Below are 12901 nucleotides of genomic sequence, written 5' to 3'. Positions count from 1 at the left end.
GTCACATGACACACACCAACCAATCCAGCTGCTCTGTTGTTATTTATACCACGGGATAATAGAGGGAAATTCAAGTTTTCATGTGTCATTGCTGACAGTGGAAAAGCACCACTTCAGACTTTATTCTTCAGGCTGACACAGTAAAAACATCCAGTGTTGGAACAATGATCAAGAATAAGTGCAAATTTGATGTATATTACTTGAGTATTTCCATTTAATGCTGATATTTACCTCTTGTTCACTGTGTTTCAAAGACAAATGCTGTGCTTTTTTTTTACACTACAACATTTATTTGAATGCCATACTTACTAGTATTTCATTTTACAACAAAGGCCTATGAAAACCTAACATTATATAAAGTAGTTAGAATTAGTTTTACCCCAAACAGCTGCATCAATAAAATGCTGCTTGTAAATTAATCAAATTATCAAAATAGATCAAGAAAATAAATAATATAGAGGTGCAGATTGTGGTGATTATTCTCCATAGGCTCATCAGTACAAATAACACCTATAGCATTGTTTTCACACTGTGGTATTGTTATCATAAAATCTTGTATAGCTGCTCTGAATTTTGAATGTGCAATTTTTACTTGTTATGGAGACATTTTTTGCTGTATTAGAGCTAATTTTACTTAAGTTAAGGAATTTAAAGGTCCAGTGTGTAGAGTTTATTGGGATATATATTGGCAGGTATGGAATATCATATTCATAACTCTGTGTTCATTAGTTTAAAAACATCTAAACATAAGAGCTATTGTGTTTTTATTACCTTAGAATGAGACGTTTATATCTAGACCAGGTCCTCATCCAGGGAGTCCACCATGTTGTTCATTTCTGCAACCTAACTGAGAGACGCCACTAAATCCTACAATCCTAACGTTAAATTTGCTCTACAAAAGTGCCAGTGTTTACATTCCTGCTTATTTCAGAGATATTAAAAAGTCTGAGTAGTTTTTGAATAACTTTATAATACATGAAGAAAATTATAAATCAATTACAAATCCACTGCAGTGTTGAAATAGTTGTCAACTGTATCACAGCAAGCAAATAAAAATGTCTAATGACAAGACTGATGTGCTGAATATCCACTCAGACATCGTGTTCCTTTTACACTTTGCTCTGCATGTCCAGCCAAGATGTGTTTTCCCAGTGGCCATTTCCTGTCAGTCTAAGATGACCACAGTGAGTTGTGGGGGAGGCAGGCAGACTGCTGCAGCCCAGAGCTGAGAATTTTTTGCCCAAAACACACACAAAAAAAAACTCCCACATAAAATCTGAAGCTATCAGTGTGCAGTCCTCCTCCTAAGACACATTTTCACCTTTGACACATAAAGTGAGTCAGAGCAAACTAACACAGCCCTGATAACAAAGTACTGACATCATGAAAGCCAGTGTGGACCTGTCACACATCACAGTCGCTTTGTCTGCATGACGTGAAATGTAACAAAAGCTAATCGCACAGTATGACGCTACAGGATATGACCTCTGGTGCGTGCAATTCCAACTTGTGCAAAGAAAAAAAGGAGCACTTAGTCCAGCTACACACCCTTTCTTATTGCTCCATCTGCCACTGCAGATTATCACAGGAGAATGTTATGTGGGCGAGACCTCATAAACTAAAAAGACCTGTCCTGGAAAAAAAACAAAGATAATGTTTTTCTTAATGAAAACTAAATCAGGCCACCTTTAAGCAGTCATCACTGTGGAAGATATTCGTAGCAACAGGTAGCAAACAAGGCAGGCCTTGTCCAAGGCTTGGTTTAATGTCTCACTACTGCAAAACTTGCACTCTCTGGTTGTGAATTGGCAGACGCTGACCGGGAGCCTCACATTCCAGCAGAGAGAGGGAGGGAGGGAGGGAGGTCTGACTTGGTTAAAAGCCAAGACCATTTTCCTGCTCATATGCGTTTCCCCTATAAGTCCTTTGTTAAACACACACAGAACAAAGTGGACTAACAGAACTAACAGAGCATTAACACATCTAGCTTTCAACTTGCAGGCTGACTTACATTAACAAAACAAAACACACGTGGATACTTCTGAGTTAGTTTCGAAGCAGATACCAAAGCACAAGCACACACACCACGTAGACATACACACATCTGCACACACCTGCTGCTCCACTGCCACATCCTGCAGGGCCTGGCCGTCCCGTGGACCTCTGATCCAGCTCAATATCTGGCCCATGTTGGCTGAAAATGCCTCAGAGCTTGTGTGTGTCTGTCAGCCGCTGCCTTGTCTGTCGGCTTGCAGCATGTTTCCAACTAACAGGGAGGGAGAGAGGGAGAGGGCGGAGGGACCAGAGGGGGGTGTGGTTGGGGAGCAAAGGGGGGGAGGCTCACATGTGGAAGTCAGAGGAGACCAGGCTGTAATTCCCTGAGCTATAAAGAGACGTGAGCTGACCGTGGACTGACACCCACCTGATAAGGGGCCACATCTGAGCTGCTTTTTTTATGCCTTCAACCAACAGGCATAAAAATATGCCCGGGCAGGTGTGTGAAACAGCAGACTGAGACAATATCCGAGCCACTTATCAACAAGCGCACACCCAGATGTGTAATGATATAGAGACCTTGAGCATACAATGGCATAGAGGCATACACATGTTTGTGTGCACACCTCTTATGTACACACAGCAAGAAAAGATAGCTTGTGCAACCACGATGGTGGCCTATGAGAATAAAAGGAGGGGCCAGAGTTTTATATAACATCTGTGTAACCTATCTGCCAAAAAAAACAAGAACTTTTATCCTACATAAGTGACATCATCCCCTCTTGAGGATAAAGCAGGGAGTGATATTGACTGAACCCTGTCCGTTATTTCAACATCTGGTCACCAGGTCAGAACCGTCAATCGATAGCCCCTGGCTGAGCCAACGACAGGCTGTTATCTATGGCAAATGGAGGTTATTTCATCATGACAGTGTATCATAACAGCCTGGGCAGCAACACAACATTTATTCGGGTAACAAGAATTTAGGGAGTGTTTTTACAGAACACATGAGTAATAGATTTACTGACGCTTGAGGCATGGGTGTTGGCTTTCTGAACCTTCACCTTCAATACTTTTGAACCAAGACAAAGGCAAAACTTTGAACTTAAGCAAAATATGCTATGCTATCATTATTAAACACAAATTCAGAATATGTGGTAAATACATTCAGATGTTTCTGAAGCCATTACTTTGCTCCCATTGTTTCCCCCTCATTAACAGACAAAGCAGCAGAATTCCAGTTATTGCCCCGAGGCTTTACCTCACCTATTACTTGGGTGTACTGTGCATCGCATTGGGCAGTTCTGGGCGGGGAGTGCAGACAATGCAGTCTTTGAACGAGTCACTGTGTTTTAATAGCACACCTCAGAATATGGAAATATATACAGTTCTATTAGTGGTTTAAAGTAGCCAGACATGAAACTCCTGTTTGTGCACACAGGTTGATGGTCATTAAACTAGATGTCCAGGTGGAGTTTTAGAGCTCTTCTTTTATGCACGCCGCATAGAAAGCATTTAAACGTGCCAAATACAATTCACTGGTATTGCAACCTGTAACACAACTGTAGGTGCAATATGATGCTAAAACTGACTGGTAAAAAAATTACATCCCTGTTGGATTTCTTCATGCAATTAAGACCTGAACAACGAGATTAATTCCAGCTGACACGGATGATTAATGGCTACGAAAACACACACGTAGGCCCATCTCTTGCACAGATTAAATATGAGAATTTGCTGTCTCATATCTTAAAAGAACAGATAACCTTGCATTCTTCTCTAACCTGCAGTGCAAATTTATCAGTCTACATTGTTTTGGTGTCAGCTGCAGAGTGTCAGATATATTGGCCGTAGAGATACTACTCTAGAGATATGTTATTTCTAAATAAAAATCCATAAATCCTCTTTCTTAGAAAGCCAGCATTTGCTTGAGAGCTATATGTCTTTAAGTTTCCTTCAGTATTAAAATACTCCAGTGTCAGCTCTCTGTACATCCACTATTACATCATATACGGAAACTTTTAGTAGCTATTTACATATTTTCAATTGTGCCGATTTGTCTGAAAACAAGATGGAGTGCAAGTTGCAGCTAACAGGAAACTCCTGACTCCAATACAACCATTCTGTTTGAAGGCCCAGTGGGTACTGCAGCTCCAAAACTCAGAGCAGGGTTGCCCCAATAAACCTTAGACAAAGACTGATCGCAGGAGTTTCTCAATCCGTGAACAGTCATAGCGCAACACGAAACAAAATCAGGGCTCTGGATGTACCTTTGAAATGGTTCTTATATTAAGACCCACACTCTCCTCTATCCATCCATATGCAGCCTTTTACCCTGTGCTGGAAACAAGTAGATATGCATGCAAAACAAAAGCCAATAATTTTGTGGTAAAGGTGGGGTTTGGGATCCATTGTTGTCTCAACTTTTGTCTGAGGGAGGCCCAGAGTGTCATACTTTGAACGCCTCTGCTTTATTCCATCTGATCAGCAGTGTGTTCACGTAGAAAAGGAATGAAGTTATACAAGTTTGCTTTTTCTTTTTTTTTTGGTACCGGATGACTTAAAAAAGACAAACAAGGCATGTACAGCACAGGTACATATGGCCCTGCAGTATGTACATAATATACATGCTGCAATGCACATGCCCTTCTGGAAATATTCATGCTTGCACATGTGTGTGCACTGCACAGATGCACATACAGGTTTTCATACAGGCCCCCAAACCAGGGCACACTCCCTGTGTGACAGACACACCTTTGCTAATGTGCAGTTTCATATGGCTAAGCCTGTAAAACTCGCTGGCGGACCATGGGAAACAAAAACATTCTACTTGTCCTGTAATCTCCCAAACGCCTACCTTAACTTCTATCATTTTTTAGTATCACATTTAAAAACAGGACACCTGAGAGAATAAAGTTAGTTAAAAATGAATGAAAGTGAATGAGGAAATGCCAGATGTTGCCGTAAACATGTTTGTGAGTGCCAGTGCAACATAAGCGTGCACATGTAACAGGACCCCTCTGCTAAGCTGACACTCTCCTTTATATTTAGATACATGTCGTACTACAGTCACCAATACCTCCACCATGGCAGCTCAGACATATAATAACTCTGCCAATTACCACCTCACACACTGGGCCACCTACGTACTGCCCTGTTCCAAGAAAAGTTACAGGGTTTCTGCACCGGCTAGGCAGAAAATGTATGAATGATTAACAATTTCACAGCCACTTGCACATACATTACTACTTCACATGTTGTGAAAGTCTGAAAATAATCCTAGAAAGACTGCTCTTTGTAAGATGAAGACGAATTTGCTGTAAATATACCAGTTTTGACTAGTAAAGGTAAATGTAACTCAGGCATGCCTGAGTTCACACCCCCCTCTCATCATCAGTGTCAACACAAGCAACTTTCTCAGGCTGAAAGTTTACAGACAGCAGCTCTTATCTGACTGATGAGCATTTCAGAGTTTAGGTGTGACTGCACTCAGCAGAGGGAGACAAACATGAACTTGAAGTGTCCTTCACCCTTACTGTATACTGCAATCCAGCATTGACATTGTGCTTCATATTGTGCGACTATGTAAATACGTTTCTCACATTTCTGAACTGTGGCCCCATTTATGGGTCCTAAAACTCTAATGACCACTACATTTGGATCATTTGTGATGTAGAAATGATCAACCATCAACTTTTTAAATTATATTTTAAAATTTAAACTGCATCAAACTAGTTAGTCAGATATCCAGATATCCAACATTTAGGCCAACACAATCCTTTTTAAAATTAGTCTTGCAAAATTCTGCTTATGTGGGGGAAAAACAATTCAAGACCCCTTTGGTTTCATCTGCAACACAGCAGGAGGAGGTGAAGTCAGTACCTTGCAGTAGTAGGACCCAATGGTGGGATAGTAGGGTGAAGGCTTGCTGCTGCTGCTACAACGGACATCATGTGAGGAAGAAGCTGCTCCTTCTTGCTACACACACAAACACGCACACACATGCAGCAGCTTGTTATTGTACATGCTGAATGAGTTTCTGGCAATAAATTCAAAGAGACGTCTGAACAGGATGCAGTGATTTCAACCTATTGTCTTGCAGGGTTAATTCATTTAACATGTGACAAAAAATGTTCCATATACAAACTTTATCTTCTTTACGCTATTCTTGCTTTTTTGAGATTTTACGTGAAACTCTCGTTGTATATATGTTAGCATTTTAATATACATAGGTATATGTATAAGTTATTATAACTTTGTGTTATTTAATAACACAATGTATTTATACAAAATGTACGAATCAAGTACAAAAGTGTACATAACAGAAAAATTGCACAGCAGTGCGGAGTGAGTTGAAACAGTATCAGGAAATCGCAGTGTTATTTTTACATCTGATCCTAAGTTCTAGGAATAACTGGCACTTATTCAAAGCTGAAAAAAGTGTGCGTGTCAAAGCCTATCTCAGTTTAAACAGTCACACACCCTTATATCTCAACATTGTGTGTGACAGAATATGGGCAAAGCCCTTAGAATAATTTATTTCAACTCAAAGGTTATCTTGTGCCGCCTATGCCAAGTGTTACATAGCATTCAGCAGCTTATACACTTTCAGACAAGTTGTGCAGGTTCACTACACTAGGTACACATGCAGCGTCTTTCCGGGTGCCAAACTTTACCTCAGAGTTATTATACATTGCCTGAGGGTCAAGCAGAAGAGAGAGGGTGATGTAAAGAAGCAGATGTACTCACAAGACTCTCCCAGAATGCTGCATACGCCATGATGGATCAGGAGGCTGAGAACACTGTCCTGAAACAATAAAAGTTCAATCCTGCACTGCCACTCTCTCCTGTCCCTCACGGCAAGATCTTCTCTCTCATGCTTTACCGAACACAGAGCCACTCCCCACACACTTCTGCTAATTAGCTCACAAAGATGTCTGCTGCAGCCGCCCTCTCACACAGGTTAATTACTGAAAACGCACTGTTCCACAACGGGACCTCTGGCTCGACACAGCAACGCAAAATCAAGCACTGATCTTTATACGTATATACCACTCCCACGCTCCCAACGCCACTTGCACATTTCCAAAGAAGGAACTTGATGGACGTATTATGATTGTTTCCAGTTAAATGCGCGCTGCTGGGGGGGTGGGTGGGGGGGCCAAGGTGGTTTGATCACTGGGGAAATGAGCACGAAAACCATCGAAAACACAACCAATATATTGACTGAGCGATGATGCTGAATTGGAGACATGTTCATCGATGTAGCGATCTGCAGATGTTAGCTCAAAGGCACCAACACCCAGTGTAAACATCCAGCAAAAGCACATACCACACACTCACAAGATATGCACTTTTTTCCCCCATTTATAATTTATCTACAGCCATTGTATGCACTGTTGTCTCAGAATAGGCATTCTGGAGCTGTTCGATTCATTTGGCATGCCTGCTATGCAAAAAAAAAAAAAGACAAAAACTTACTTCTTTTGCATCCTTCGGGTTTTTATGGTTACCATGGCCTCTTTTCTTGTGTGGCATCTTTAAAAAAAAAACACGAGTGGATAAACTTTTTAATGTTTCCTTCTGCGCCCTCAGTCTTCTGTTAGGAGTCTACAGGCTGGACTGATCTGCCCTCTTGGAGAAAAATTTGTTGCCACTCCCGCCCAGAAAACTTTGTCTTTGATGACTGATCAAAGTATAGACGCTGGCACGAGCTCTTGTTTTCGCAATAAGTGTGTATTTAAGATGGAGCAAGTTAGGTCCTGCACTTTATCAGGTTGTCTCTATTTATGATATTCTGCTAGATCACCCCTGACACTGTAAGAGACTCAACGCAGATTTGACAGGTATGTGGTGATATGAATGATGAGGATGAAAGTGTCAGAGTGATACACGCCCATATAAACTAAGTTATAACTGCACGAATTAGTGCGTGTGAAGATAATATATTCTCTATTTCCAATTTTAACTTGCAGCACAGGAAGGACCCACTGACTGGATTTTTTTGGCATGACTGGATACGCCCCACAGCTCAGGAAGAGTTGAGTCACCGCTGATGTTATCCTTTTTCCTCTCACAGAGCTGGGGCCCTTATTTAACACAATGACGTCCTCTGCTGGGCGACAGAGAGACTGTCTGAGTCAACCCAAAACTACCACAAGGCCCCATGACTGAACTGCACAACAGGGGTTCTCAACCTCTTGTAACTTTCTGAGGACCACATTCCCAGATAAATTATTATAAAAAAAAAACCATAATAACAAAGGAGAAACTTAAAGTGTAAATTTATGTTATAACCTATCCCACTGTCATCTTTTAATGTTGTTGTAGCGTCCTGTTGTGTCTGAAACCACTTTTTCTTAGAAAATATTACACCCTAAAATCTAAAATAGTCCCAATTAAAGTCCAGTCTCTTTTACTAGCCGGCTGTGGCAACACATGAATTAGAGGCCCGGTCTGGTTGTCATGCAGTTTATTTTTAACTTTTATAAGTTCTTTGGATAAAACCAGGTTGTTGGAGCTTAGTTAGCTGCATAGATCACACATTTAGTATGTATATATGTTTACACTTCTGTTAGTACAGACATACTACTCACAATGTTAGCTTTGTAAGATTCTCTGCAGTTCAATCATTCATGGGCACCAAAAAAAACAAAAAAAACAAAAAACAAATGAGAATAGTAGAAGACAATTTTTTTTAAAAAAATTGAAAAATGTTTGGAGTCCTTCATTCATAATTATGTATTTAAAATGACTTTACAGAATTGTTATCATTTTAAAGCTTTTTTTTAAAATCATTTCTTGCTATGTATTATTCTTGCATTATTTTCTTGTTACTTTGTTTGCTTTTTGTTTGGACATTTTTGGCAAATTTTCAGGTAATATTCTTGTACTTTTCACAGATTTCTTGCTAACCTCTCGGTCATTTCTGATTTTGCTGCTCATCACCTCCTTCCCATGTTTTTGACTTAATTAAAGCCAAATGCCAGGGCCTCAAAGGGTTAAATAAATTATTTGATTGGATTTCCATCTTTGCTGAGCAACAGTTTTGTGTGACAGGACTTAAAAGCCAGTCCCATATAGACGCCTGTCCCAAATATAAGCGTGTTGATTTCAGTGGTTTAGGCACATAACAGCCCGCCTATCATCCTAAGTCTTACGGTATTTGTTTTGTGACACACCCCCGGTACTTTCTGTTTGTGTGATGCTAGAGCTTCGATGGTTTTCGCGCCTAATTTCGGCTCAGTATCACTGCCTGCAGCTGTGCGTCAAAATTCAATTCAGTCTGTGTCGCATTTCCTCACCACACGTCTTGAGGCTTTCGCTGGCGGGGTGTCTCTCTCCTCATCATCACTTTTTCGTTTCAAATTCCGGTCCATTCTGTATACGAGGCGAGGGGGGAAGTTGCGTTTCCTGAAACGACGTAAGGACCCGCCCTACTCTCCATCTGATTGGCTAGTACGCGCTGCATTGCGTGGGTCTGATTGGTCAGATTTAGGCAAGTGAAATTAGATTGGTTATTGGTAAGCCAATAAGAGGCAAAGCAAGGAAAAGGAAGGCGGGTCATCCAATTCAATTTCATTCAATTCAAATCAATTCAATTCAATTCAATTCAGTACGGGTAAGCGGAAAATTCATTCCTTCACCACCTCTAGGACACCATAAAGTTTTTTAATGAGTTTCTTGCACCATCCTAACACAAATATACATCTGAGGGAATGTTAGGTGGATAACTGGCAAAACCATAGAAATAGAAAGCAATTTGTCTTTACCTGATGAAATGTCATGACTGAATTGATGATACACAAACATAAGTGGTCACTAAAATTATACTCTTAATTTGGGTGTTTTGATTCGGAGAATAATTAAGCACATTTAAATAAAAAAAATAAGTCGATCACTAGATGGCTCTCCATGTCCAGCCCAGCAGTGGGCCATGGCCTAATGAGTATCATTGCTTTACAACTACTACTGCTTCTACTATTACTACTACTACTACTACTAATAATAATAATAATAATGATACATTTTATTTATAAGTGCTTTTCAAAAAATGCAAGGACACCTTACAAGACAGTTAAAAACAAGAGGCAATGCATCCATCAATAATAAAGTCAAATAATCATTAATGTACAGTGATATCACAAGTTAATATCATATATCTAACTTGACAAAATGATTGTCATAAAAAGTGGTTATAAAATCATTAAAATAAAATCATCATTAGTGCAAATAAAGATGTGAGTGTCACCATAAAATCAGACCAAATATACCAGCTTGAAAAGGTGAGTTTACAAACGGGTCTCGAAGGTGGAAAGGGTGTCAATATTCCAAATGTCTTGGGAAAGAATGTCAGAGGCAAGGCAGAGCAGCTGAAGGCTCTAGAGCCCATGGTAGTCAAGCGGGCATATGGTGATATGAGTTGGATTGCAGAAAAGACTGTAGAGAACATCCATTGATTTTGTCTAATTTAAAACAGCATCTCATAAAATTAGCTGAATTATTTGAAAGGTCTTGTGTGTAGGATTTAGTGGCATCTGCTGGTGTGGTTGCAGAACTAAAACTTCCCCCATCTGACAAGTGTCAAAGAGAACTGGTGGTTGATGCAAAATAATAATAATTTAAGAGTCATAAGGACAACATAGCACTTTAAACATAATTGCTATGAGTAGACTATATATTTAACAGTTTTGCAAAAAAGAGTTTTAAACAATAACTAGTTTTCAAAACAGCATTACTGATCAGTATGTAATTTAGTGAAATTGTATAATGGCAGGTTGAAAGACACAAAAAAGGGCACCAAAACAAAACAAATTCAGTTATCACTGTGCACTTCCTGTCTGATCAGCTTGCTGTGAGCACACAGACATTTTTTCATTGTCATTTAACTGTTTTCAGCACAGATAGCCCTGATGTCAGTGATAAAGGATGGATGAACTTGCATGTGTGAGCGACACTTTCCGTCAATCTGATGCCCTTCAGAAACAAATTTCCCCTGACCTTCATACTTCCTGATAACAGCATGACCCCTGGCACATCCCCACAGAAATGATCAGTCTATCACCTGCAGAGTGATGCCAGTCTGGATGACTCCAGAGCAGTATTTTTACAGCGTCCTTTGATAACAGATGACATTTATACAGCAGTGCTTGAGCTTTGTTGACATGAATGAATGAAACACTTCTTAACCTTTTCCAGTTTTGCTTCCGGTATTACTCATATTGGCAACAGCTGAAATATTTACACAATGATTTTTTTAAAGGAAGAAGGCATTTAGCTTCTGCTGCTTCTTCACTACAATAACTGACTGACTGACAGAACAATCTACATCCACTCTTACAACTCAGCTATTAATAAAGGAGCAGTGAATCTGGATTGACCAATGGCATTTATCACAACTTAATCTCTTTTGCTAAATGTTTTCAAATAACAATGTGATTGTGATCAAAGTGCATTTTTGCTCCATAACTTGCATACTTGGAATTGCTACTGTTTCATCTTTTTAACAAATGTGTGCACATTTCCACAAAGTCCATCCCAGAATATTCCATATCTTTGCAGACGGATTGTGTTTGTGTTTGTGTTTGTCCACAGCATGTTTTTATGCCTCCCCAGTGGCTACAACCAAGGCCCATTTTCCTGAATGCAATATCTCAAAAACATCTCAAGGGGAATTCTTCAAATTGGCACTAACGTCCACTTGGACTCAATGACGAACTGATTAAAGGTCAAGGTCACTGTGACCTCGTATGTCTCATTCTTGTGAACATAATACCTCAAGAATACCGCAGGGTTTTTGGCACAAGCATTGGCCATAACTCAAGAATCCATATTCTAATGATGACAAACTTTAACACAAATGTTTAATAGGATATAACAATGAAGTGATGACATTTTTTCTGTCCAAAAGGTTGGAAGTGAGCTTCACTGTGACATCATAACGTTCTGTGAAAACACTTTTCTGTCCATTACTAAATGCCATATCTCAGGATCAGAAGTGGAGACATTTATTCAGATATTGATTTGGTGACATTAATCTTGGGTGCCCACCTTGAGGCTGTGCTTATTGTCTAGATTTACTCTGCTGCCAGAGGGAAAATGGGTGTATTGCATCCACATTTTCACAGACATGGATGTAAACTATAATTGTACCTAGACTGGTGCACAGAGGCAAAGAACCGCAAGGTGGTAATCCTAGTTGTAAAAAATGTCATCTGATATAAATTTTATTCCAATTTAGCATCAAACAGAACATCATGAAGTCATTGTGTCTCTGACCACAATTCAATATCAGTGTTTTATGCATCCTTTATTATAATAACTTGTTTTGTTGATTAATTTGATGCACAGTTGTTCTCTGATGGCCACAATAACAATAAAGATGACAAAAGGAGGGGGTTGGCATGGCAACCATGTGCTCACAGGCCACAGATTTCACAGGTTGGTGGGTGATGGGAGTATATCATCCCATCCAATGGTGTTACGTGTCTCTTTCACCCCAAAATAATTAGTTTCATTTCTTAATTTATTATCAAACCATTTTAATGTTTTGAATTTTAAAATGTACTATGTCTTGCAAAAACTGTATTTAATACAAAACCCAAACCAAACTTCACAGAATATAGCAGAAAATTGCCAAGAAGCTACACAATTCTGTGATTGCCACTGAACCATAAATGTACTCTGAGATCATTAGGAAGTGCAGTTGAAGTCTCCACATCTATTTGCCACACCTAATAGATTCTGGATGAGATGGCAGCAGTCGATGCAGCTTCATCTGCGTCATCCTCCGGCTAAAAGCCGAGACTTTCCCTCACCGTCTGCCCCAGGAGCTGGAAAAATAATTAGCTGACGAACCTCTGACCTCATTTGACCAAACTGATGTGTGCATTGCTTTTGTGCGTCT

At 39.8% G+C, this 12901-nt stretch overlaps 1 protein-coding gene across 18 annotated transcripts in view; it reads right to left on the bottom strand.

Moving 5' to 3' along the window:
- The window catches only part of cast (calpastatin), a 42887-nt gene extending 33494 nt beyond the window's left edge, over positions 1–9393 (bottom strand). For 10 of the 18 annotated variants that reach the window (XM_042502050.1, XM_042502058.1, XM_042502118.1 and 7 more), the window contains exons 1-3: positions 9300–9393; positions 7477–7533; positions 5878–5973 (exon numbers count right to left, since the gene is read on the bottom strand). In XM_042502050.1, the coding sequence (XP_042357984.1) occupies positions 5878–5973; positions 7477–7533; positions 9300–9374 (228 nt within the window). In that variant the 5' untranslated portion in view covers positions 9375–9393. Of the gene's footprint in view, positions 1–2114; positions 2246–5877; positions 5974–6744; positions 6963–7476; positions 7534–9299 lie in introns of those variants that run through there. The other 8 variants (XM_042502161.1, XM_042502185.1, XM_042502076.1 and 5 more) reach the window with 7 other exon arrangements.
- Between the last annotated feature and the right edge of the window lie 3508 nt (positions 9394–12901).

This window comes from Plectropomus leopardus, chromosome 2 (assembly GCF_008729295.1).
Source record: "Plectropomus leopardus isolate mb chromosome 2, YSFRI_Pleo_2.0, whole genome shotgun sequence".
Classification (NCBI taxonomy): domain Eukaryota; kingdom Metazoa; phylum Chordata; class Actinopteri; order Perciformes; family Serranidae; genus Plectropomus; species Plectropomus leopardus.
This window is presented reverse-complemented; position numbering and strand designations above follow the sequence as displayed.